We start from the raw sequence: 23,737 nt of genomic DNA on the forward strand, positions 1-23,737 counted from the left end.
CAGATGACGTTCAGTCTAGACTCAACACAACAGCTCTGCTTAATTGGGCACAGTGACCAGAACTTTTATAATGTGACATTAAAAACCAGCATACCAACGCCACTGCAGCGTAGGCATGCGAGTCGTGCTTCGCGGTTCCTGTGTGGTGGCAAACGAGAAGGGCGAGACCCACTCAAATCTGTTATCACAGCGGATATTCAGGTTTTCATATTCAGGGCTCGGGTCTCACGGGTGTTCTTTCTTTCGGCCCCACACCACATCTGTCTCAGGTCTTTGGGTGTGCCGCGACGCCTAGGGTCTGTTTTTCATATTAGTGTAGATCCCCCCTGCTTAGAGCTTCCTCCGTCATCTCCCACAGCCTCTTAGCTCGCCTCCACTGGCCCATGTTCAGCGAGGGTGTCGAAAGCAATTAGTTCTCTCAAAAGGAGAGTCGGAAGCCGGGAATATTTTTAGAAAGTGGAGTTTATTTGGACACATGGATGAAAGTGAATCTATCCCTCTGGTGGCTTAATGAGCACTGCTGCTCGCTGACAGATTTACATGCAGCTGATGGTTAGAAATATATGAATCTTTAGCAGGCCAGAGATTGGCAGAATGGTATCACTGGTGCCTTTTCGACTTGTACCGAGCTTAATATAATGGTATGTAAATATCTGGAACAGAGTGAATTTGGGATAGAATGAAAGCGTCCGAAGTGTTTGAGCAGCAGCAGGAGCCTCTTGATTTATGAGTAATGTTTTCTGGAGTCTATTTTTGGAAGCTTGATGTTATTAGCTTTGACAGCACAGAGAATAGAGCAGGGCTGGGTGACGTTGAAAAACGCATGCAAAGTGAAAGACCCCTTCTTCCATATTCAAAGGCTGAGGTTGGCACTGGGCATGGAGCTACTGGCAGCTTACTAAGGACTTTCTAGCTCCTTGGCCAAACCCAACTAGAAGCCGCTCTGTGGACGTGGCCAAAGAGGTTAAATAACCATCATCCAACAAATCTGACAGGGAGCACATACGAGCCACTTCGCTGATCAAAATAAATCCTCTGAGGATTTCAACACATGCCAGGAAAGCAGAAGTATAGCTCCGTGTCTCTCAGGACAGAGACAGCAGGGGCGCTGGACCATTTTGTGCGGTCTCCTTTTTCTGCTTTCTTGCACCGAGGAGCTCCAACCACAGGTAATGGGACAGATCCAAAAGCATTAACTAAGTCCAAACACTGCTGTTAAGGCATAATCGCACCTCTTTGTCACTGTCAAGAGTGGAAAAACAATGAATATAGATGTTATCAATGTTGCTTTATTCTGCTTCATGTAAAGCACAAATGAAAGTATATGAGCCAAGATAGACCTACGTTGGCTTAAGGTTCAGCAGAAATAACAGGATTAAAAACTACGATGAATTACCAAAATATTTTGGGCATAGCAGAAATACTGTAACTGTAATGCCTTGAGATCAGCAAAGCTGCAGTGCATTTGTTTTTCTTCTTCTCAGATTATAGACCATCCGAATAACGGAAACTTGAAGGATCACAGCCATAAAGAAAACAGGCCTTGTGTCCCAACTAAAAAAAACAGCCTTCGGGGGCAGATATTATTACCCAGAGAAACGTTTTCCCTGTTTTCCCCCCGCAATCATACTTCATCACTCTCAGCCACTCAGCCACAACGGCTGGCTCGTCTCGTCTGCACCACACCATATCTTAGAGCGCTTGGATCTCAGGGTCCCCTCGGAAGGCCTGACGTGAGTGACGGTGTTTACATAGAGGTGCAGTGTGCGTCCCAGCCGGGGCTGTGAAACTCATCGGCACTTATTACCTCTCTGCCTCGTATACCTTAATCTATGCTCTGTTGTACGACTGTGCCGCGCAGCGGAAATGGTGGCTCTACAAGCTCACAATGTGCCACATCCGTGACGTGTTGTGACGTTGTAGATCTGCTATTTTTGGTGCGCGACGCTGTCATGCGATGAAGTATGAATTGGCTTCGCTCTCTCGTTAACACTCTACTGGTCTTCGTCAAGTCCACCACAGAGGCCCTTTCCCCCTTTTACCGACTTATTAAAGGGCTATTTTCTCTCTCATTCCAGCCAGACCGACACCTCGTTTACATTAATGGAGGCATTTACAAGAAGTCAGGTCAAACTTTGCGGTGGCTGAGCCCAGAGGAACATGAGGACACTGCCAATCGGCCCACTGGTCATCATAGGATCAGACGCCTCTGAGGCCTAATTGTCCATTGGTAAACGTACCAATAAAACATTTATTGTGTTATTTATATATATTTTTATTAGACCTCAAAAAGGAACCGGTGTGGTATTTCTCTGGTTAACAACTTCTGTTTTCCACTGCTCTTTAACTTAGCTCCAGAACCCTCTAAAGCCGCGTGCCAATCCGAGATGTCTCATCTTTCAGTTCACTTTGTTGTTGTTACTGCTGAGGCCGGTGCCAATCAGCCCACACGCTATCCTGATGGTGCCACTGATAAGATCTGTCTGCTGAATGTAGGACTTTATCAGGACTATATATGCTAAACAGACAGCACTAGTACTACATGTTAATTGTTATAATGCTGAACTGCCTATAAAATACACTTGGAAGACAATTACAAATAGGACCAGATCTCATCGCATGATGCAGTAAACAAACAGTTACTTTTCTTTGTAGTGATGTGACACTTAAAAATGTAAGCTTCACAGGAATTCCAGAAATCCACAAACATGAAAGAACAATAAATGAAGTCTATAGGATAACAGTAATTAACACACAAACACACAATGGCTGTATTTCCATTTCAAAGCTTCCTTGACTTTAAAATGTAATCTCAACTTACCCACTGGGCAGTGAATTGTCCTCAACAACAAGAACCAATCCAAAAAAGATTTGAACTTCCGCCTAATTGAACATTCCCACAGAAAGTAAAATACTGCAGCCGCATTTTCTACTACACCATCATGCACTATACAAAACAGACAGAAAGATGAAAAACAACAGCTAGGACAGTATGTCCCCCCACCTGTGTCAGTAGGTCAGTACAGTGTGTTGTTCTTGGGGTGCAGCTTAGGGGCCCGGGCTTTGGTCTTTCACTTGTGTCCCCTTTGGAGCCTCAGGTTCTCCATTCTCCTTTCTTCACTCAGGCTCCCAGTCAGTCTCATTTGGAATGAAGGCCAGCTATAGCACACAGCGATGGCACCGGCACATACAGTCCACTTGGGGAGCAGACGAGAAGAGGGTGGTCCAAAAACAGAGAGAGACAGAGGGGAAGGGGCGGGAAGTGTTTTTCACTGTAAGTGTGTGTGCGTGTGCGCACGCATGCGTGTGTGTGTGTGTGTGTGTGTGTGTGTGTGTGTGTGTGTGTGTGTGTGTGCGTGCGTGCGTGCGTGCGTGCATGCATGCGCACGTGCGTGTGTCTGATGTCATCAGTGGTGGAAGAAGTAATCAGATTTGTTTTTACTTAAGTAAAACTGTAAAAGTAGAAATACCATAGTAGAAAAACTTTGTTACTGGCATGTAAACTTACAAGTTTACTTAGTTTTATATATGTAATTTCTTTTACCATATTTGCCTCTGAGATGTATTGGAGTAGAAGTATAAAAGTACACACTCAAACTAAGCAAAAGTACCTCTGTAGTCCGAATTGAACTTAAGTACAGTACATGAGTAAATGTACCTACAGTATACTTACTTTCCACCACTGGATGTCATGTGCTCTTTAGGAGTAACATATAGAACTTATAAACTATAAGGTTTCGCCGCAAGAATGAAAAAAAGCATCTGAGAAGCGGTACTGGCCCGGACTCTGGGCCTGCGGACTGGAACGCTGATGATGACACTTAAGAACCGCAGAGCACGTAATCAATCACAGCCAAGTTCTCGTTCGCTCCGGGTCCGTCTGGGTCTCCCACGCTCACACTTGGCCTGTCGGCCTAAAACTCTAAATCTTACTGTCACCCACAGAAAAAAGTCACACTTAGTCACTCGCATGCACTGGTTTAGTGGTGGCAAGCATAATGCTCTCACAAACAAAGACACACGCACATGCACGCACTCACACAGAGGCAGACACACATGCACGCGCGCGCACGCACAGTCGCACAGTGAAACACACAAACACAGAACCTTTCCCCCAAGCTCCTGGCGATCCATCTCATTCATACAACCGCACTCAAGTATTTTCTCATCGTATTTCCTACCCTAGAAAAGGCTGTTTCCAATTTGTGCTGATCTATGACTCTGTGATCCTGGCAATATTCGGTAGCGTACAGTATATAGGAGGTCTGTTGTTTTGGATGGGAGGTTCATGTGCTTGTTCCACAAGGATGCGTGCGTGAGCCCAGCGTCTCTTGTGGTCATCCAAGAGTCGTTGGCAGCTGTGTTTATTTGGTTGTGACTGAGGACAATGTGCAGACAGAGGTCTTTGCAGGCAAAGAGGAGGACATCACTGGGCTAAATGTTTTCAACAGGGAAGGAAGGGCAAGGCTTTGAAGCAGGGGATTCTCTGCAGGGGGAAAACCTTTCTGTGTGTGTGGGAGGGTGAATGTGCTCATGTGATAGAGGTGTGGTAGAGGAGCTGTGTGTCAGCCTGGGCACACTTGAACTTCCATGCGCGGCCAAAGGAAGCTGTGTTTTGCGTCATCTCCGGGTTTATAGACAGCTGGTGGATGGAAATGAAGCTCCACCCACGTGGCAGAATGGCTGGGGCAAGCTTTTCCGGGAATCTGTCCGACGCGCCAATCTGCCGCGTGGGTGGAGCTTCATTTCTATCTACCGGCTGTCTAAAAAAATGGAAATGACGCAAATCACAGCTTCTTCTGTCCGCGCATGGAATCTAAAGTGTGCTCAGACCCTGTGTGTGAGAGAGAGAATGTGTGTGTGTGTGTGTGTGTGTGTGTGAGTGTGTGTGTGTGTGTGTGTGTGTGTGTGTGAGTGAGTGAGTGAGTGAGTGAGTGGTGTGCGGTTTGCGCGCATGCAGGTGCATGTAGGCGTGTGCATGTGTGTGACGTGTGTGTGTGCGCGTGGGGACGTGCATGTGTGTACATGTGTGTGACATGTAAGTGTGTGTGTGTGCGTGCGTGCGTGCATGCGTGCAGGTCTCCTAGGTAGGTGGTCGTCTGTATATATAGTAGAGGTCTTCCTATCTAAATAGAGGATATAGACCAGCATGTGTTGGAAGGGAAAGCTTTCTGAATCACGTACAGTAACATAACATGTGAATTCATGACTGAAATGATTACTTTGTGAAACTGTGCACTTTTACAGAAACATGGAAACATGGATTTTGTAATTTACTCAAGTAAATTTTGATTTCCGGACGTTTACTTGTAACAGAGTATTTCTGCATAGCAGTCTTTTACAAGAAGTCAAACATTTTAGTAGGCCTACTTTTTCCACCACTGATCATAGATATCCAGTGCTTGATAGAAATGTTTTTTTAATAGTTTTGGTTTGCTCTATACGGGATAGGCTAATTGGGAGGTCAACTTTACATCAAACTCAAATAAGCATTAGGCCTGTCTGTGGCTTAACAACAGGCTAGGCTATATAGTAAGTATATACAATACAAGACACTATAGGCCTATACGTTTTCACGGTCATTTACAATAGAATGATCAGATGATTAATGATAGTCCTATACCTACTGTACCTGCGGTGTTCATCATTGGGGCACGAACAAAGATGGAAGATATTTTACAGGTCTCTTGTTGAGTTCGCCGGCCCCTTGTGGCTAAACGAGTTACTTACTTGCTCAGTTGTGCTCGTAGTGTTGCCACTGCCACTTAATTAGTGTGGTATAAGAAAACTCAGTTAACGACAGGCGTAAAAACTAAAAAGTATACACTGCCGCACCGGCCCGCACGATAATAATAATAATAATAATTATTATTATTATCATTATTATAACTATAACTTTTTTGATCTGCTCATATCAACATCAACAGCTTTAAAGGTCAATTACAGATCAACACATAATGCCTAATATTAACCTCTGTAGCCTACGGCTACAGAGGTTAATATTATTAGCCACATATAACCTACTTCTAATAATAGTAAACCACACAAACTGCAATAATAAATAGACCTACCACCACACATGGCCAGGGGGCGTAGCTTTGGTCAGGGACGTTGCACGCAAGGCTCTGGTTGCACGTTTTCATTTCGTGACGTCAGAGAAACTGACCAATGAAAAGTGGTGAGTTTGACACATGCTGTAATCCACAGAAACTGCGTCGACCCCAGGCTCTGCCTCTGACTGACAGCAACTCCAGTACTCCACTACAGACATGGCTTATGGCTACATGCTATGTCGCCTGGTAAACAATTCAAATCTCGTAATGGGTTAACGCCGTGCTTCAAGAGATAATACCATTATTTCATTCACAATGCCCATGTTGTTGAGAGTCTACACCGGAGCCTATTTGCTGTTTGCTTGTTTGTTTACGTTCTAAACATGGTGAGTTCCCCCCGACCATCCCACCGTCGACCGCTCCCATAACTTATCGTGTGTTTTATGCGCTCTTGGTGCAAATAGTGGCAAGTGCAAGTTGGCAAGTTGGCAACATGATGCGATTAATTAATAATACGTGCACGTGGCGTGGCTTAAATTCCTCGCTGTTGTTCGTAGTCGTCCACGACTCCACGTTGTCCACAGACTCCCCACATTACATATAGGACAGGTCACCTGGCTGTTTGTCTCTTAGCAGGGACGCACCACCACTGATCGTCCACATCACATGACTTTCTCTGGGAGAGTTATTGTTGTTGGGACCAGGGACCCTGCCTAAACTACTAACTGTAAAATGATCAGTGTTCTTATGAAGACGTACGGGTCCATTTGTCCCATTTGTACACTATTAGTGTACAGACCCCCTTGTGGTCCCCGACCAGACGTTGACAACAGGTGGATTAGGTGGTTATAAATGAGCTTACGTGTGGATATAATTAGAAGATTGCAGTTAAAGATCCTATGACACATATCTCTCCAGAAAGACTGAGGAGAACCAGATGAGAAATCACTGACTGCGTGTGTATCATGATTCATGACTCATCCATCTGAAATGTTGTATTTTTTCAAATGTATTCTCATCAATACAATGATCTGGTTCCACAGCAGGCCACTCCATATGGTATAAAATGTAGACCATATGGAGTGGCCTGCTGTGGAATCTATCATTTAGACTCTAATAATGATACACTTGATGATACACACAAACATCAAAAAGTGTGACTCCTCACCCTCCTTCAAAACCATGATAAAAGAGCACCCCCCCCCCCCCCCCCCCCAAAAAAAGAACCCAAAAATCAGACCCACCTGAACTCTGAAGTGAGTGATGCTGTTGGGATGGCTGACGATTGGTTGTCGTACTTTTGGCTGTCTGTCTATTGGTTCTGTACTTCGTAGTACTGTACAGTACTGTTCTTTGTAGTACTGTACTGTTCTTCGTAGTACTGTACTGTTCTTCGTATTACTGTACTGTACTTTGTAGTATTGTACTGTACTTCGTAGTGCTGTACTGTACTGTTCTTTGTAGTACTGTACTGTACTGTACTGTTGTGAGCTTGTAGAGCTGTTATTACTGTACTGTACTGTACTTCGTACTGTACTGGAACTGGAATGTACTTCTGTTGAGCGCCACTTTGTCACGTGTTGTGCACGGCAATACGTTGTGAGCTTGTACATCTGAGAACAAAGAAAATCTGCACTGTACTGTACTGTACTGTACTGTACTGTACTGTACTGTACTGTACTTCTCCCTGGCCCCTGTGTGTGTCTGTGTGTGTGTGTGTGTGTGTGCTCTACTGGCCACTTTAGGTGTTGCAGCTACGTACACATACATACACGTACGCGTACGTACGCATACATACTACACACATAGCTCCTCATAGGAGTGGCGCTAGCACTACTCAAAAAACATATACATTTATTTTACATACATTTACTGCTACTAGTGTTGACATCTTGTTTATGGTATGTCCTTAAATGTTTCTCTTGATGAATTGCATACACATGACCTTAGGCGGCTTTTACGATTTTTGTGTTTTCCTTGTAACAATCATTGAAATATCGTACCACTGTACTATTTGCAACTGTTAATAAGTAATCAATCAATCAATCAATCAAACCATTTGCTGTCAGGATCCCCCGGACCCCAGGGCGCTGTGTGACCTGTGCCTGGCTCAGGTGTGCTGCCACCTGGATGCTTTGTGTGACAGGAGAGCAGACGGATCCCTTCGCCTCACCCAGGCCCCGATGCTCCCGCAGGAGATGGCCGACCAGCTACTGCAGAAGATGGCGACTGAGGGTAAATTGAATTAGCGGAATGGAAAAGTCTCTGCCAAAATTAGACTGAAAAAGACCCAGTGTAAATAATTACGGATGCCAAGTGAATTTATGTGATGGATGGCACTGTAGATTCTGTGGAAAACACAGATATTAGACGGATACTGTTCACTTCTCAGCTTCAAAAATGTACTGTGGTCAACCTTGTGACAATTCACAATTTAGACATTTAGCAGATGTTCTTCTCTATTTACAAAGTGTAAAAAGTGAAACTGATCAGAATAAATGGCGTGATCAAACCCTGGTCAAAGAAAAACGTGCAAAGAAAAACGATTAAGTGCTACGTAAAGTACAAACATCAAACCTAGCATCATTCTGTCTACAGTAGTAGTAACAACGTGAAAGATTATTAGTATGTGTGTGGACTAGCGCTCAATCACGTTTAACACCCCTGAAGAGAATCCTCCTTGAGGACCTTGTCCTTACAGCGACCAAACATGACTAGGCCTATTTTCAGCTAGACTTCTCAAAATCTGTGCCTTGGCCCTTGCCTTCTACTTGTGTCATGTGTTTTAATGATGTGTCATGATGTTTGATTTTGAAATTAATGGGAACCAATGGCAATCCAGGAAAACCATTGGAAAGTGGTAAACAGTCATGAAAACAAAGTTCCAGTCAATGCACTAAACATGTAAAAACATTATGATCTTTTAATATTAATAAGAGGGTTAAATGAACATTGTATTTGAATCATGTACTACAGTAAATAACTTGAGCTTAGATGCGTATTTTGGACCCCACATTTTACAACCTTGAACAATGACCTGTGCCAAGGACGTATGCATTGGTCATCATCAAGGATTATAGATGCATGTAATGCAAGCGAACAAGGTTTATATAGGAAAAGCCCAGCCTCAATATAGTATCATAAAAACAGTATCTAAAATAGTCAAATCATATTGTAATTGAAGACTATCAGTCTTCTGTCTTGAGAATGTTGGGGAACAGGATGTACTACGTCTTATTTAACGATGAGCCAGGCACAGAGGAAACTCAAACTCTACAACTCTGACTCATGAAGATGTACTTCATTAGTTGTGAAATGTGCAGGCACAGAGTTACAGACATACAATACTGTATGCTGACATAATAGATACTGTATGAGTCACTCCAAATTGTCATTTCTTTTAACCTTCCTACTGTACTAGGACTGCTGAATGACAGAACCATCGGGATATTCCGCAACTGCAAAGAGCTGCGTCTGCGCCGAGCCGTCATCCGCCACTCTCCACTTGCTGCGGAGTCGTTCCGCCTGGCACTGTGCTCTCACCGGCTCCAGGAGCTGGATGCGTCCTGGGTCTCCGGGGGCCTGACGGGTGCCAACATCCTCTCAGGCCTGGCGTCCAACCCGGAGTGCAGATCCAGCCTGCAGAGGCTCTCTCTGAACGGACTGCGCCTGGACTGGGGGAGTCTGAGTGGGGACGGAAACGATGGCGGAGGAGCCTGCGTGGGCTTCAGCTCCCTGCGTGGCCTGAGGACGCTCAGCTTGGCCCAGACCGACCTGACCGATGTCGCCCTGGAGGACGCGTGCTCGCTACCGCAACTGGAGAGCCTCGACATCTCCTGCACGTCCGTCACGGACCTGACGGCCCTCCTGGAGCGCGGGGGCACCCTGAAGGCTTTGATCGCCCACGGCCTCTGCCAGCTGGACATGTCCCCCGCCAGGCTGCTGTTCATCCTCAGCCAGCTCCACACCCTCAGGCACCTGGACTTTTCAGACGACCACTTGGCCACGGCGTCCGGGGGCAGCGGTGACGGCGGGAGGGAGGGGGACGACATGGTGCGTCAGCTGCTGGAGGGCAGCCCGCAGGTCCTTCCCGCCCTCGTTTCACTGGACGTGTCGGGGCGGAAGGGGATCGCGGAGGCCGAGGTCAAGGCGTTTGTGGAGGCTAGGAGTGGGCTGGTCTTCCTGGGCCTGCTGGCCACGGGCGCCAGCTCCTGTGATGTCCTCCTGTCTTTGCGGAGCACTTTGAAAGTAAACCGCTTCACCTACTGTATAAGTTGTTATGCCTTTCAAGCTGGGAAGGCCTATAGTTGTTGCTATATATCGCTGTTGTCATCCGTCAGAAACCTTATTTCCATATTCTTTTGTAAATGAACACCATACTTGATCATACTGAGCTTGTCGGTCTGCTACTTTTCATACTTTTGAATTTGAATCCTGAAAAGTAACTGTGTTGGACATATGAGGAATGAGGTTTCCACCCGACAGAGACTACATATAGCACGTTTTTGTAGGTAGGATTTAGAAGGACTTTTTAGAATAGGCCTCGGGTCTAAATGGGATTGAGTATAGTGTTGTGGGTGTTGTTTCCTCGTCTTGTTTTAGTCCTTTCTGATCAACACGTAAGAGAACCCCAGAGATGATCTCTGTTGTAGACATGAGGTCAAGCTACACTTGAGTTCCACTTGTTTTCATTCTAACAAGTCATTTAGTTTATTTGCACATACATTTTTAAAACATGATGATAAAAAATAAACATACATTTATATGGAAAGGAACTAAATCTAAATCAAAACATGAGATGTAGTTGTGCTTGAACTGATGTGTATTTCGTGGGTCTTGCTGTAAGGTGCTCAAACGCTGTGTGTCCAGGTGACAGGAGGCGCCAATGAGAGCCAGCTCTGTGAGGCCCTCAAGAGGTACAGCGAGAGGGAGTGTTTTGTACGAGAAGCCCTCGTCCAGCTCTACACCCTGACCACCGACATGGACAAACCCCGACCGGATCTCCTCAAGGTACCACAAACTCCTTCACATGACACAACACACTCGCATGACAGCAGAACAGGTTAGAATGTTGTTATTATTTACGATTGTACAATGAACAGTAAATATATAGGCTATTTGTATTTATCGATTTTGTCGTGCCCGTTGCATACATTTTCTTCACTCTTCCCTTTTTTGGATGCTTTGTGGGAAGCAGAGATATGTTGTAGTGAGATTTTGATAATTTGTTTTTGTAACCACTATGAGGCCATATTCTAATTTATAGCAACAACCTGTATGAGACGTTTCAGGGGAAGTAGGGACCCATGCATGCATGTACAGTATATAGTAATAACCAGCTAACGTGGGAGCTACCACATACAACTTCAAAAGAACAACTGCATTCACATGTTGGACGTCTCTTCAGTTTTTAATTATTTCTATTTGCCGCAGCAGCAGTCACAGGACACACACGGACGCGTGTTGACCCGTAGGCCTTCGTCAGTCTATAAACCTCCTAGGCAGAACTATATATATTTTTTACAAGCATCATTGATTTGATTATGCAAATCACGTGATTATAATTAATTTACAACCATTAATTCAATACCCTTTAGGACATAACCTTGTAAATTGACATACAATTTACTAGTAAATACACAAATTACACAAATCCCACCAGAAACGGCAACCAGAGCAACTATCTTTCTTTTATAAGACACTGTTCATCAATTCCTCATTTAGTCCTCTTGGGAATCCAGTGAATCCAGTGAATCCAGTACTCAAAAAGAACCGATCTCCGTCTCCTCCTGTTTAAGTGGTTCACTACTTCTATACCACATACTGCTGGTGGCCACTAAACCAGTACACTGTCACTGGTTAAAGGACAATACTAGTACAATTTTGACTTCTAGCCATTAGAAAATGTACACACCAACAAGGTTTATGTAACTATCAGGCTGATGTTGACAATGACACCTACAGTAGTGACACTCAAACACTGGTATGTTCCGTCATTTTACTTGTTACAATTTAAAGTCTAGTGCCCGGTTTTAAACCAGTCCTTGATGGTAATTCTAGTTGTTATGGTTCAGGGAACAATATCACCAGCCATTCTGGTGTTCAAACCAGTGCACCTGCTTATGGGTTTGTCAACCCCTGCATGTGTATGTGTAACCCCTCCCGCCCTTGTCTTTTTAGCTGGTTCTCGATGGAATGCAGAGTCACAGCACCTCAGTGCACGTGCAGCTGGTGGCCACGGCGTGTGTGTTCAACCTGACCACCCAGGACATGGCAGAGTCCATGTCTCTAGGCCTGGTCAGCCGCACTGTTGCCCAGCTGCTCTGCGCCATGAAGAACTTCCCCAACCACAAACAGGCAAGGACATGTGGGGAATATTTTAGGGGCTGACCACACAAGCCTGACGCTGTCGTACGCTGAAAATAGCAGATGTACAAGCTCGTAGTTCAGCCATTTCGCTGCGCAACAATGGCATATGATAAGCATTCATTTTTACGAGTTTCTCCCTTTCTTTTGGGGGAGGGGGGGGGGGGGTAGGCTGTGGGGGGGTGGCGCTGTCATGCATTTGAGCCCAGCCCAGGTGATATGTGTCCTCATCACTCGGCTGTCAGTTAGTGTTACTCTGCAATAATGACATATTTGTTCCTGAAAAATCTATCATTTATTTGGAGCAACGTGTCAAACGATCATTCAATTGTAATGTATATATGAGCCCTAAGGGTCTCCTTTTCTGTATTTGCAGTGTAAATAGACAGGAACAAAGTGTTCAAAACCTTACCACAGATTGTGATGCTGCTATCCTTCAGTCATCACCGGACCTTGCCTAAATATTTACCGGTCATGCTGTTGCATGTGGGTTACCCAGCTGATTGTGCCTCTTTCGTATAACAAGGCTTAGGTCACGCTTATGTTTGGCTAGTGTTTAGTTGTGGCATACATACTGTAATTAATTATGGAAGTGAGGGAACAGTACAGTACATGAAAGTGCTATGCTATACAAGGCATAGGGGAAATTTGAGGGGGGTGTCAATTCAAGAGGAAATGTGGGGGAAAATAACATGGCTTTTACATGGCTGTCACAGTATATGGGTATGCTTTGTGTACGACGAATAGCTAAAATAGCAGAGCTACAAGCACAGAATATGACACACCGTGTTGCATTGTGAGTCTGTAGATCTGCTATTTTTGAGTGGTGCAACCACTCCAAAGAACAGCAATGTCCGTGTTGTTCACCTATGTGTCCGCCTATGTATGTGACGTTAATGAGCACGAGTATGACTATTAGTACCAGTAGGGGCGCTGTTTTTTTCCAAGGAACAGCAATGTCCGTGTGTTCGTGTTCACCTATCGTTCACCTATGTGACGTTAATGAGCACCAGTATATACCAGTAGGGGCACTGTAGTACTGCACTGTTGCCTGCTAATGAGAGAGAGAGAGAGAGGAGGAGGAGGAGGGGGGGGGGGGGGGGGGGAGGGGAGTTGCACCACTCGGTTCACACGGGTGTAATTTTTGTATTTTGGGAATGAGGAAAGAGGTACCATTATAAAAGGTTAGAAGAGATAATGGATGCACATCCTAATTAAAGACGACGAATCGACGATGGCAGATCAATAGTGAAGAAGAATGAAGTCTGCACACTGGTTCTCAGCTCTGCTACTTTATTGCTGCTTCTTATCTACATATGATGAATGAAATATACAACCTGTCATGTCTTGACTCCATGGCTGATCTGTTGTGGAAACGTTGTCTTTTCCTACAGGTGCAAAAGAACTGTCTGCTGGCACTGTGCAGTGACTACGTCCTGCAGGAGGTCCCATTTGACAAGTCAGTTCACGTTACAAGAAGTTACGTTATGGGAGGTTTTATAACACCACAACTCATTTTGTCATGGCAGTGTTCTCCCATGATCTCATAATAGAGTTCATCTGTGTTTTCCCTTCCTGCTATAAGAAATTAGTACTTGATCCAACTGCAAACAGTCAAACCGGTCTTAAAATGTAAATAAAGTTTTGTGAGATGTAACAATAAACCTGAACTCTCGTCCTGATCTGTCAGGGTCCTGTTTCTATTGCATTATAGTCACGCTCTCGGGTTAAATCTTGTATGTGCAAAACTGTTACTTTTCCCTACAGTGACAATAATATTAATAAATACATTGTATTGTTTTGTACTAATGTGGTCTAACACATATCCATGGTTCAGGTATTTAGCAGTCAAGCTGGTGATGAACTGGCTGAGTAGCCATGAGGATCCCACACTGCAGAGGATGGCTGTGGCTGTCATCTCCATTCTGGTGTCCAAGGTCAGGACACTGTCATTTTACCTGCACTCAAGGACAGTTTAATTATGCATCACGTGTTTACTCCCATCTGATACACAGCTGTAAGCCATTAAGACTCGGAGAGCATCTGTGTAACCACTTTAACCTTTATTTATACTCAGCCTCAGGTATATTGTGCATGGGTAAAAACGGTCCAACATTATTATTATTAAGCTCACAGCACATTGTATTCCATTCTTCATTCAATAAAGTACAGGGCTTAATTGGTTCAAACCCAATGTGCTATTAATGTTGACATATTCCAATTTCTAAGAATACCGTACCTGGTTAAACATAGGAGAGGACGTGATTTTCCTTTTTTTGATGACATGGAATTATAATGACCTATTTCCAAACACCTGATAAACAGGAATGATTCAAATATGAGTCATACTCATAGTAGTACATCATCACAGCTGCCTTGACTGTAATATGTCAAGATAATGTTCCACATGACTAACCAGATGTCATAACCCTGACCAGAGATAATCCCAGTGTTTGATGGCTTTCATAATTGTTTTTTGGCCAGACATGACAGCACTGATATGTCTTTCTTCTGGTGCAGCTATCAACAGCAGAGACGGCACAGCTGGGCTCTGACATCTTCATTATGAAGGTATGGTCACTCTGGCATTTCAAAGGCAAGCAGCCGAAGCAGGTGTTTCATTTCATCCTCACACAGTCTGCAGTGGCGAGCGGGGAGAATGTATGATGTACGTGCATGTGATTTGTCTTGCTTGAGTTACTATCTTCCAAGGTCTTCTTTCCTCTGTATCTCTCCTGTGCATACACACACACGTGCACGCACACGCACAGCTTTCCATTACATTCATGTCATTCATCACCATCCACTGTCACTTGCTCCATTCCGCCAATGACCGAGTCATTCCCTGTCTACATCTTTGTCCTGTTACACAATATCTATCTGTTTCTTTCCTCTTTTCCCCCATATAAACAATGTCTCTCTGCTAATGTCATTCTGGTTTGTTTAGAATTTGTCAAATCAAAAAAGGGAGGAAGGGTCTTCCTATTTTATCGTTCACCAATCGTACACCCAAATCCACATAAGGGAATTAATCACTTTCAAGTTGGCGTCTCTATGTCATTATGGGCAAAATCGTTTCAAAAACTCTATTTTTCAAAAAGGCCAAAAAAGAGCCGATCTATCACCTAACATTGTAACCTTTAGGTTGGCTATTTTTACTACATATTTAGGGCTTATATAATTTAGTAGGCTAGCCAATATACTTTGTGTATCAACAAATGTGTATCTCTTTCCTCTCACTGTTATATGAGATAGATGGATAGATACATACATACATACAGTACGTATTGGTTAAAGCTGCAGGCGGGCCCCTGCATTTATGATGAGGAAACCCTGTGTAGCTGGGGTTTAACATTGAGCGCTCGGTTTCACTTCTGCAAATGCGGAGAGTGTTCTTCCGGGTGCTTCAAAACGCCACTGAGCAACTTCCATTGAAATGAATAGCAGGGGGGGGCGGAGCTGTCGTTCCGGTCCTCCCTCTATCCTTTATAACTCTATGGCTGTATCTCTCCCTCCTTCTTCCTGGTAGTGTTGCACTACTCTCATCATCTCCTCCCCACCCCCTCTCTCCCTCCCTCCTACAGCAGCTGATGGGCATCGTGCAGCAGAAGGCAATGGGGCGAGTGGTAGACACCACTCTGAAGTTCGCCCTCAGTGCCCTGTGGAACCTGACGGACGAGACGCCCGCCGCAGCCCGACACTTCATCCAGTGCCAGGGCCTGGAGCTCTACGAGGAGGTGTTGGAGGTGTGAATGTGAACCTGGAGCCATGGAACAAACCTATTGAATTTGACGCACGCTGCACAGCAGCACCAATGCACGCACATTATGCAGCACATGCAAATATACCGGTAGATGGGACGATATGAACATTACATAAAATATTGGGAATAACGGTATTATTTTGATAATCAAAATGCAAAATACATGTATGCGTAACACCTACCCCTACCAGGTATTCATTTATTCATTCTTCCAAAACCTCCAGTATTTACAGTGAAACCCTTATTTTTGAACAGCAAGACAATTGAAAGCTTTATACAAAACATTAAGCATTGGGACATTAAGACACAGATTGATTGATTGATTGATTATTAACAGTTTTACAGTATTTACAGATTACAGTACATTTCAAGCACAACTCAATACAAAAACTGTTGACTGTGAGTGGACGACACCATAAAGCAGTTTACAAGAGGGTCCACCATTTTCAATTCATCATAACATTTAGAGACGTACAGAGCATTAACAAACACATTATAAAGGAAATTTCAATCCAATTGAAAATGAGAGGTAGTTCAAATAAAACAAAGGGATAATAGACATCTAAACTGTAGAAATTAAAATGTTGTGATCCTACATTTATATTTGAATGTTGTCTGATAATAATGATAACCGGCTGGCTTGGCAGCCTAGGTGCCCAGACGGTTGAGCTAACCGTCCGGGTCCATTTTACAGTGTTGTTTCCTTGTGTTTCTTTGCATTGCAGACCTACTACAGTGAAGCCTCCATTCAGCAGAAGGTCCTGGGCCTTCTGGTGGGTTTACTGTGCACACTACTATATCATTGTTTTCTCCAACAGCTTAATTTCAAGACCCCCGTAACTATTGAGAGCTGGAACCCTTACGGGCATGTTTCCATTTGTAAACTCTCCAAGTACAGACCTCTAAGGGACCATGGTCCTGGACCCCACTTTGAGAACCACTGCAGATCGGACCGGCTGTATGTTATGGTGTTTGTGTGTTGTGTGCTTTGCGTTGGGTGCCAAAAGTAGCGGGACCTCAGTATTTTTCATGTTTTCTTCTCGTTCAAGCATGATTTCGGTCGGTAACAGCCTTTTGCCAAGGGGCTGCATTTAATCATCGAGTTTCTGTACACCATGATCCATTGTATTTCGGACAACTGGAAGCGATCAAGTTATCGCCTTGTCAGCTACTTTTTCTATATTCCCAAACATTTTTAAATTAACTTTCCAGCAGGAATAAACATGCTGTGGGTCCCCCTCGGTACTTTAGGTTGTTTAATGTATTATTTTACTGTGTGTGTGTGTGTGTGCGTGCGTAATAGATCAGCGGCATGTCTTGTGCATGCTGCCAGTTGGCCAAGGAAGTTAAATCTCAGAATCTTTTTCACATCCATCATATATGGGGAAGACTGATATGATGTCAGCACAGCAATCAGCTCCACAGCTGGTGTTATTAGACCCTGTCTTGTTTCTGTTTCTGTGAAGTCTCCCTCCCTCCCATTGTAGTCCGTTGTTGTCAGGTAGGACAGCAACTGATTGACAAGTAGCCCCATCTGAAGCCTTTGACTGATATTTTGTCAAAATTGATTAAAAAAAACGTTGTTTTGTTGAAAGTTTCTATTTGAGAAGAATGAACTTAACTTAACTTAACAAATCACACCCGTGTGAAGTGAGGGGCGTCTAATCATCGTACATCATCATCAAGAATGGTGGTCCCTTATTGGCCAAGGGTGGCCAACGACTTACCCAGCGACACATATGACGTAAATTATCAATTCATTGTCAATGGCATTTAATGTTTAGGTTTGTGTTCACACAGAATCTACATTATAGCTGCTAAAAAGATAAAACACAAACAACCACTTAAGCTGTGTTTTAAAAGTTTAAAAAAGTTTAAAAAAATATCGTTCTACAAGCTCTAGAAGGATTGGGACACATAAATTGCCTACACCAATGCCTTCAAAAAAAGTTAAAAAATGAATGGCCATTAATTCTTTGGCACCATTTTGTCTCTATGTGGTGTTTGGTAGAACAACATAGCGGAGGTGGAGGAGCTGCAGGCGGAGCTGATGGAGGAGGATCTTCTGGAACACGTTCTCAGCCTGCTGCGGGAGCCCCGGCTGGAGGTGAACGTGCGCTACTTCGCCGGAGGCATCCTGGCACACCTCGCCTCCAGACCGGAGGCCTGGACCCTGGAGGAGGAGCTTCGCACCACTATTCTGAAAGACCTGGTGTGTGCGTCCGTCCTAACTATCAGTCAGTGTTGCTTTTAGCAGCACATTTTGATTTTAGTTTAGTTATAGTCTTTGGAATAAAATGTCTAGGTTTAGTCAACTAAATATATGATTTTAGTCGAATAAATCTACAGTTGGTTTTTGTCGACAATTTTTTTTTTGTGGGCCTTGATGGCGTTGTAATGGCAGATTTCACACTTGTTCGCATGCTGAAAATAGTTGATCTACAAGCACACAATGTGTCGCGCTGCAACACGTTGGGTGCTTGTAGATTGGCTATTTGCAGAACGCAACAACCCAAGTACAACCAAGCATAAAATGATCCCTTCTCCTCTAGTCCCTCCCTAACATTTTAGTCTAGTTTTTTATCTGTTGACGAAATTGTCAGTATGTTTAGTCATAGTTTTAGTCATCATGGCTTAATTTCAGTTTTGTTTTTATGTCATTTTCATCAGTGAAAAAGGGTAGTCGACGAACATTTATCGTCATAGTTTTAATTGACAAAATTAACACTGATGTCAGTCATTTGTCCCTCAAGAACGCCACGTTGAGAACCAGTGCTCTATTAATCAGTCAGTCTCTGTGTTGTTACAGCATACCACCATAATGACATGGACCCCACCTGAGAGAGAGATGGTGTCTTACAGGTGAGAGGGACGCTAACTGAATCAAAGTGTGATATTGTTCACAAACACACTGTACATGTATAATTGGTGTTATTATCTTTCCCCAAATGTCAGGTGGGTGGGTTTCACCACACAGCAGCCTCCAGAAAGATTATACCAGTGGTTCTCAAACATGTTTGGCTCAGGTCACCCCTGTAAATAACGTTTTCATCCTCGGCACCCCTGAATTATATAGTTCCTTCATAGTACCATATACATTTATGTCATATTACGTTACCATGTGAAAAGATACAGTATGGCTTGAGGGGGAAAAAAGTTAGTTTCCATTACAACAGATTGAAAATGACTTTATTTATAATTGACATTTAACCACTTGAACCCCAGCATCCCTATTCTGGTTGGAACATTGATGGAAATTAGCGGATCTACAAGCTCACAACGTGTCACATTCCTGTCACAATGTAACGCGCTGTGAGCTTGACGATCAGCAATTTTTTGTAAGGAGGTCTTACTAAGTGATTATTAAACTGAAGTGATATTGATACATTCCAAATATGATCAAAGTATTCTGCGGCACCTCTGGACTTGCGTCATGGCACCCTAGGGTGCCACGGCACCCACATTGATTAACCCTGGATTACCTGGACCACCCTGGATCACAGGAATGTAATAAATACCTCAGACCAGGCACTCGGGAAGGTCCACGTCTTTTTAAAGTCTTTACTAAAGCAGAGCTAAGGCAGAGCATATGAAAAATGTGTATCGGCTTACGCCTACATCAGCGTGTCTAATATGTTGAAGTACCGTATTCTGACCACTGTCCAAGAGCACTTGAGGTTTCTGGAATATGCCAAACATTCCAGATACCTGTTTTTCTTTCTTTGTTCATATACTTTTAGTGTTATTGATGAATTATTGTGTTATATGGAATCTCCGTCTCATCTCATCTCAGGTTATTATAGTTAATTAAAACTAACAAAATAACAAAAACTAGAAGTGACAAAACAGCTTAATTAACTGAAACAAGGCATTAAAAAAAGTTACAAAACAAATGTAACGAAAACAACAAAAATCTGATAAAATGCCCTTTGTCAATATTTAATATAAGCCTAATATTTGGAGGGGATATGAAATCTTTCAATATTTTTCTGAACAAAATGACAAAAATAGCAAACTGCAAGCGCACACAATATACTATTTTTGAATATATTCCAATGAGTCATGGGCCATGACTATACCCCATATTACAATAAAAAAACGTACTAACACTGAAACTAATAAAAAACGTAACCAAAACAAAGCTTTAGGGTTAAACTAAACTAGCAAACTTGCTTTAAAAACGTAATAACCTTGATCTCACAATAGTCTTCCCTTCCAATGCACCTTGCAGGTCCTTCCGTCCCTTCCTGCCTCTGCTCCAGACATCCCAGTCCTCAGGAGTGCAGCTGTGGGCAGTGTGGGCCATACATCTGGTCAGCAGTCAGAACAGTAAGAGAACATAACATAAACACCCTACCGTGGTGTTGTTTTATTCTGTGAGGGCTGTTCTGCTATGGGTGATATATGTTGGATTCCTGCGGGGATCAACACTTATAAATCATATTCATATTTCGTGTCCGTCCGTTGCCCGGTGGACACATTGTGAACCACGATTCTCTTTTGGTTGTGAAACGGAACTTTTGGAACTTGAACCATGAGCATTTCTATTCTATTTCGTTATACACTATACAGTGTATAGTGTATAACGAAAACCGGAGGGGGCCTGTAGAGGAATTGGGAGTGGTTACATTTCAAAATGAGCTTGTCACTGTGAACATTTGACACACAACAGTGTTATACAGATGAGTGTAAGGCGGTTGTAATAAGGGGGTGGTGGGGGGATACTTCCTGTTTTAGAGAGGGACACAGAAACCCTTGTTCTTCGTGTTGAAAGAACTTAATTCCACCTTCTAATCTTCATATATTTTTATTTCCCCTTTTGAGAAAAAATAGGCTTCCAGATTAAAGACTTGGTGCATGTCAAGCACTAGGCCAGTGCCTTCTGGTATACTATAAAGTACATTATAACAACTGATTTTCACATCTTTAATGCGCCCCCCCCCCCCCCCCCCCCCCCCCCACACACACACACACACACCTTCCACCCCCCCCCCCCCAACTAATTCCCTCTCTCATTTCCCCTCCTCTTATCCTCTAGCTTCACACTATAGCACTATGCTTGAGAAGGAGGGCGTCCTTGAATTTCTGAAGGCGTTGGCTGCGCACGACGACACACACAGCGACATAAAAGGCCTGGCAGACACGGTCCTGTGTTTGGTAGGGAAAGACGACGCGTCAGCGGCTGAGCCCTGCTGCTGAGACACGACAGCCAGGCAGACCTTGGGAGCCCAGCCCACGGTGGAAGGACACAGCGACCCTGGCCACTGCATGTTTTCATGGAAGCACTGTGGACACGTGTGCTGCAGGACAGGTAGAACTACATGAGGCAGGACACACAGTAGTAGTAGTAGTAGCAGTAATGTCAAGGTCAAGGACCACCGAATTAACCCATTATTTAAGACCTGACGAGATGTACAATGTACGATATTTTTGAATAACCTAATCTAAAATGATGCTTTCCCGATTTTAATGGGTTCATATTTATTTGGCCAAGGACCCGCATCTGAAAGACATTTTTTTCTAGGGCCTGATTCCAAATGTATAAACATTTGTCAAGATTCTTTTCCAAAATTTCCACAAAATTGCAAGGCTCACAGTGTGTCACATCGTGACAATTAAAAAAAAACATGAATAGAATTAAAGCCTAAAACAGATTTGTTTTAATACTATATTAAATAGTTTTATTGGGAACACCCTAAAGGACATCGGGGGTCCCCGGACCCCTCTTTGAGAAACAGTGAGCAGCGCAGTGGTGTTTTAGTGTTAGTTAAAATGTGAATTCACTTTGAGGAAATCATTTATTGGATTTATGTAGAGAAGTGTGCAGTTGTTTTCTTTGACTGGATTTAAAACGGAGGATAATATGATGTAGCTTGGACACTGCTTGATAGTGACAGGCTGGCAGTTAAAGGCCTGATTAGTCTTGCACTATTTTTAACAGTGTTGATGTTTTTAATATACATACATACATACATATACTATACATACTTAACAAGGTGTCCCAAATATTGTGGAAGAAGCCGAATGACGTGGATCCCAAAATGGCCACTAGATGGTGCTTTGGCACTGTTGCTTTGACCTCAGGATCTGTGATAATATTGTTGTAGTTCAAGATGACCATACATCTGTAAGTGCTTTCAAATGATCAAACCCCCATTTTCTCCTTCATATGTTTTCGTTCACCTCAGGCTGACACCCTTGCCTTTAAGAGTGCAGCTCGGGTTTCTTACTCAAATCGTGGCTGTTGTCATTAGGGGCCGATTTTTACGTCTAGTGCTAAATAAAAACATGAAAATGTTTTCTGGATAGGCGTTCATTTCTGTCCAGTTGAGTGAAATGTGAGCAGGTTCTGTACATACTGTAAGGCCTCATTATAAAAGAGCCAATTTACTGCAAATTACAGTATGCCTCATGTCTCGGTTTTGCTCCCCTCTCTCTCCACCTGACAACTCCCCCTCTCCCACCCATCGTCATCTTCTCACGTATCCTAGATATGACTGAATTCATTATATTTCATGTACTGCCACCGGGCAGGGGGGCAGGGCTAACTTGCTCCGAGACATTCCATGGGATCTGATCTAAGTCGGCCTATTAATAATTCCCTTTGAAAGGTGGATTGTTATTACCTAACTTGCATTAATATTTAGATTAATTGTGTGTGTGTGTGTGTGTGTGTGTGTGTGTGTGTGTGTGTGTGTGTGTGTGTGTGTGTGTGTGTGTGTGTGTGTGTGTGTGTGTGTGTGTGTGTGTGTGCGTGTGCGTGCGTGCGTGCGTGCGTGCATAAAGTCTTTGAAGGAATTAAAAACTGCAACGCGTAAGATTTATGTACTAATGTTCCTGGGCCCAATGAGTGCTGAACTTTCTAGTGCTGAGCTAAGACGTAAAGTCCATTTGGGCGAGGGAGACGTTACACCTTGAAATGTGTGCAATACCTACTGTCTACCAGTAGTGGTCCTACTGCACGTCGTCATTAACATTCTGGATCAGGGCCCACTGTAAAGTCTTGAAAGTGCTGGCGACCCAGCCAAGGGACCACTTATCACGGCTGCTGTATCAGCTGCCGTGCCGCGTTAAGTGGTCAAATGGCTGGGCCGTATGCATTTTCAGAGCATGTTTATTTTAATGATCAATCAATCAACTGTGTTCGGGCTTTAATCAATGGAATGAACTTATGCGAGTTCCTATTTATTGGTAACACTAGTCTGCGGAGTGGTTACTGCAAGTGGACCCCGCCTGGCCCACTGGTTGGGAATCACGGCACAACACAGATTAGTTCAAATGTCTACATTTGAAATCTTCAAAGGAACAAAAACAAAAAGGTCTCCATGAATTCAAGGCTTCATGGGGCGTGCAATTGATATAAAATAAGTACTAAGAAAATAAGCCTTTGCAAGAGCAGTCACAGTAGAGTGACATTGTTGCAAAGAGAGTGTAGTATACTGTAGATGCAGAGCTGCTGTAAATATGTGTCCGTGTGTCTGCCAGTGGTTTACTTTCTGCCAAAGAGGAACTAACATGTAAGCTGATCCATAGTCGGTATTTAACACGCCTTCAG

General features: G+C 43.6%; 2 protein-coding genes across 2 annotated transcripts in view; one reads left to right on the forward strand and one right to left on the reverse strand.

The window, feature by feature from the left end:
* The window catches only part of angptl1b (angiopoietin-like 1b), an 11,374-nt gene extending 8,169 nt beyond the window's left edge, over nt 1–3,205 (reverse strand). Inside the window, exon 1 of the mRNA XM_080778437.1 lies at nt 3,005–3,205. The gene's annotated coding sequence lies outside the window, so the exon portion shown is untranslated. The remainder of the gene's footprint in view (nt 1–3,004) is intronic.
* A 3,042-nt stretch (nt 3,206–6,247) lies between these two features.
* LOC308325752 (protein zyg-11 homolog) lies at nt 6,248–22,481 on the forward strand. The gene is made up of 14 exons (XM_080778427.1): nt 6,248–6,439; nt 8,123–8,288; nt 9,475–10,301; nt 10,923–11,063; nt 12,234–12,410; nt 13,814–13,878; nt 14,257–14,356; nt 14,940–14,990; nt 16,004–16,165; nt 16,908–16,955; nt 18,194–18,394; nt 18,992–19,044; nt 20,414–20,511; nt 21,221–22,481. Exons 1-14 carry the CDS (start codon nt 6,437–6,439, stop codon nt 21,379–21,381), a joined length of 2,253 nt encoding a protein of 750 aa, XP_080634553.1. The 5' UTR covers nt 6,248–6,436; the 3' UTR covers nt 21,382–22,481.
* Nucleotides 22,482–23,737: the final 1,256 nt, after the last annotated feature.

This window comes from Protomyctophum bolini, assembly GCF_963924005.1.
Source record: "Protomyctophum bolini genome assembly, chromosome: 12".
Lineage (NCBI taxonomy): Eukaryota > Metazoa > Chordata > Actinopteri > Myctophiformes > Myctophidae > Protomyctophum > Protomyctophum bolini.

What these genes read in the sequence shown, in the direction of transcription:
- LOC308325752 (XM_080778427.1), top strand. An exon ending in ACTTCCCCAACCACAAACAG is followed by an intron (nt 12,411 to 13,813) that starts GCAAGGACATGT and finishes CTTTTCCTACAG; the next exon opens with GTGCAAAAGAACTGTCTGCT. An exon ending in CCACTATTCTGAAAGACCTG is followed by an intron (nt 18,395 to 18,991) that starts GTGTGTGCGTCC and finishes GTGTTGTTACAG; the next exon opens with CATACCACCATAATGACATG.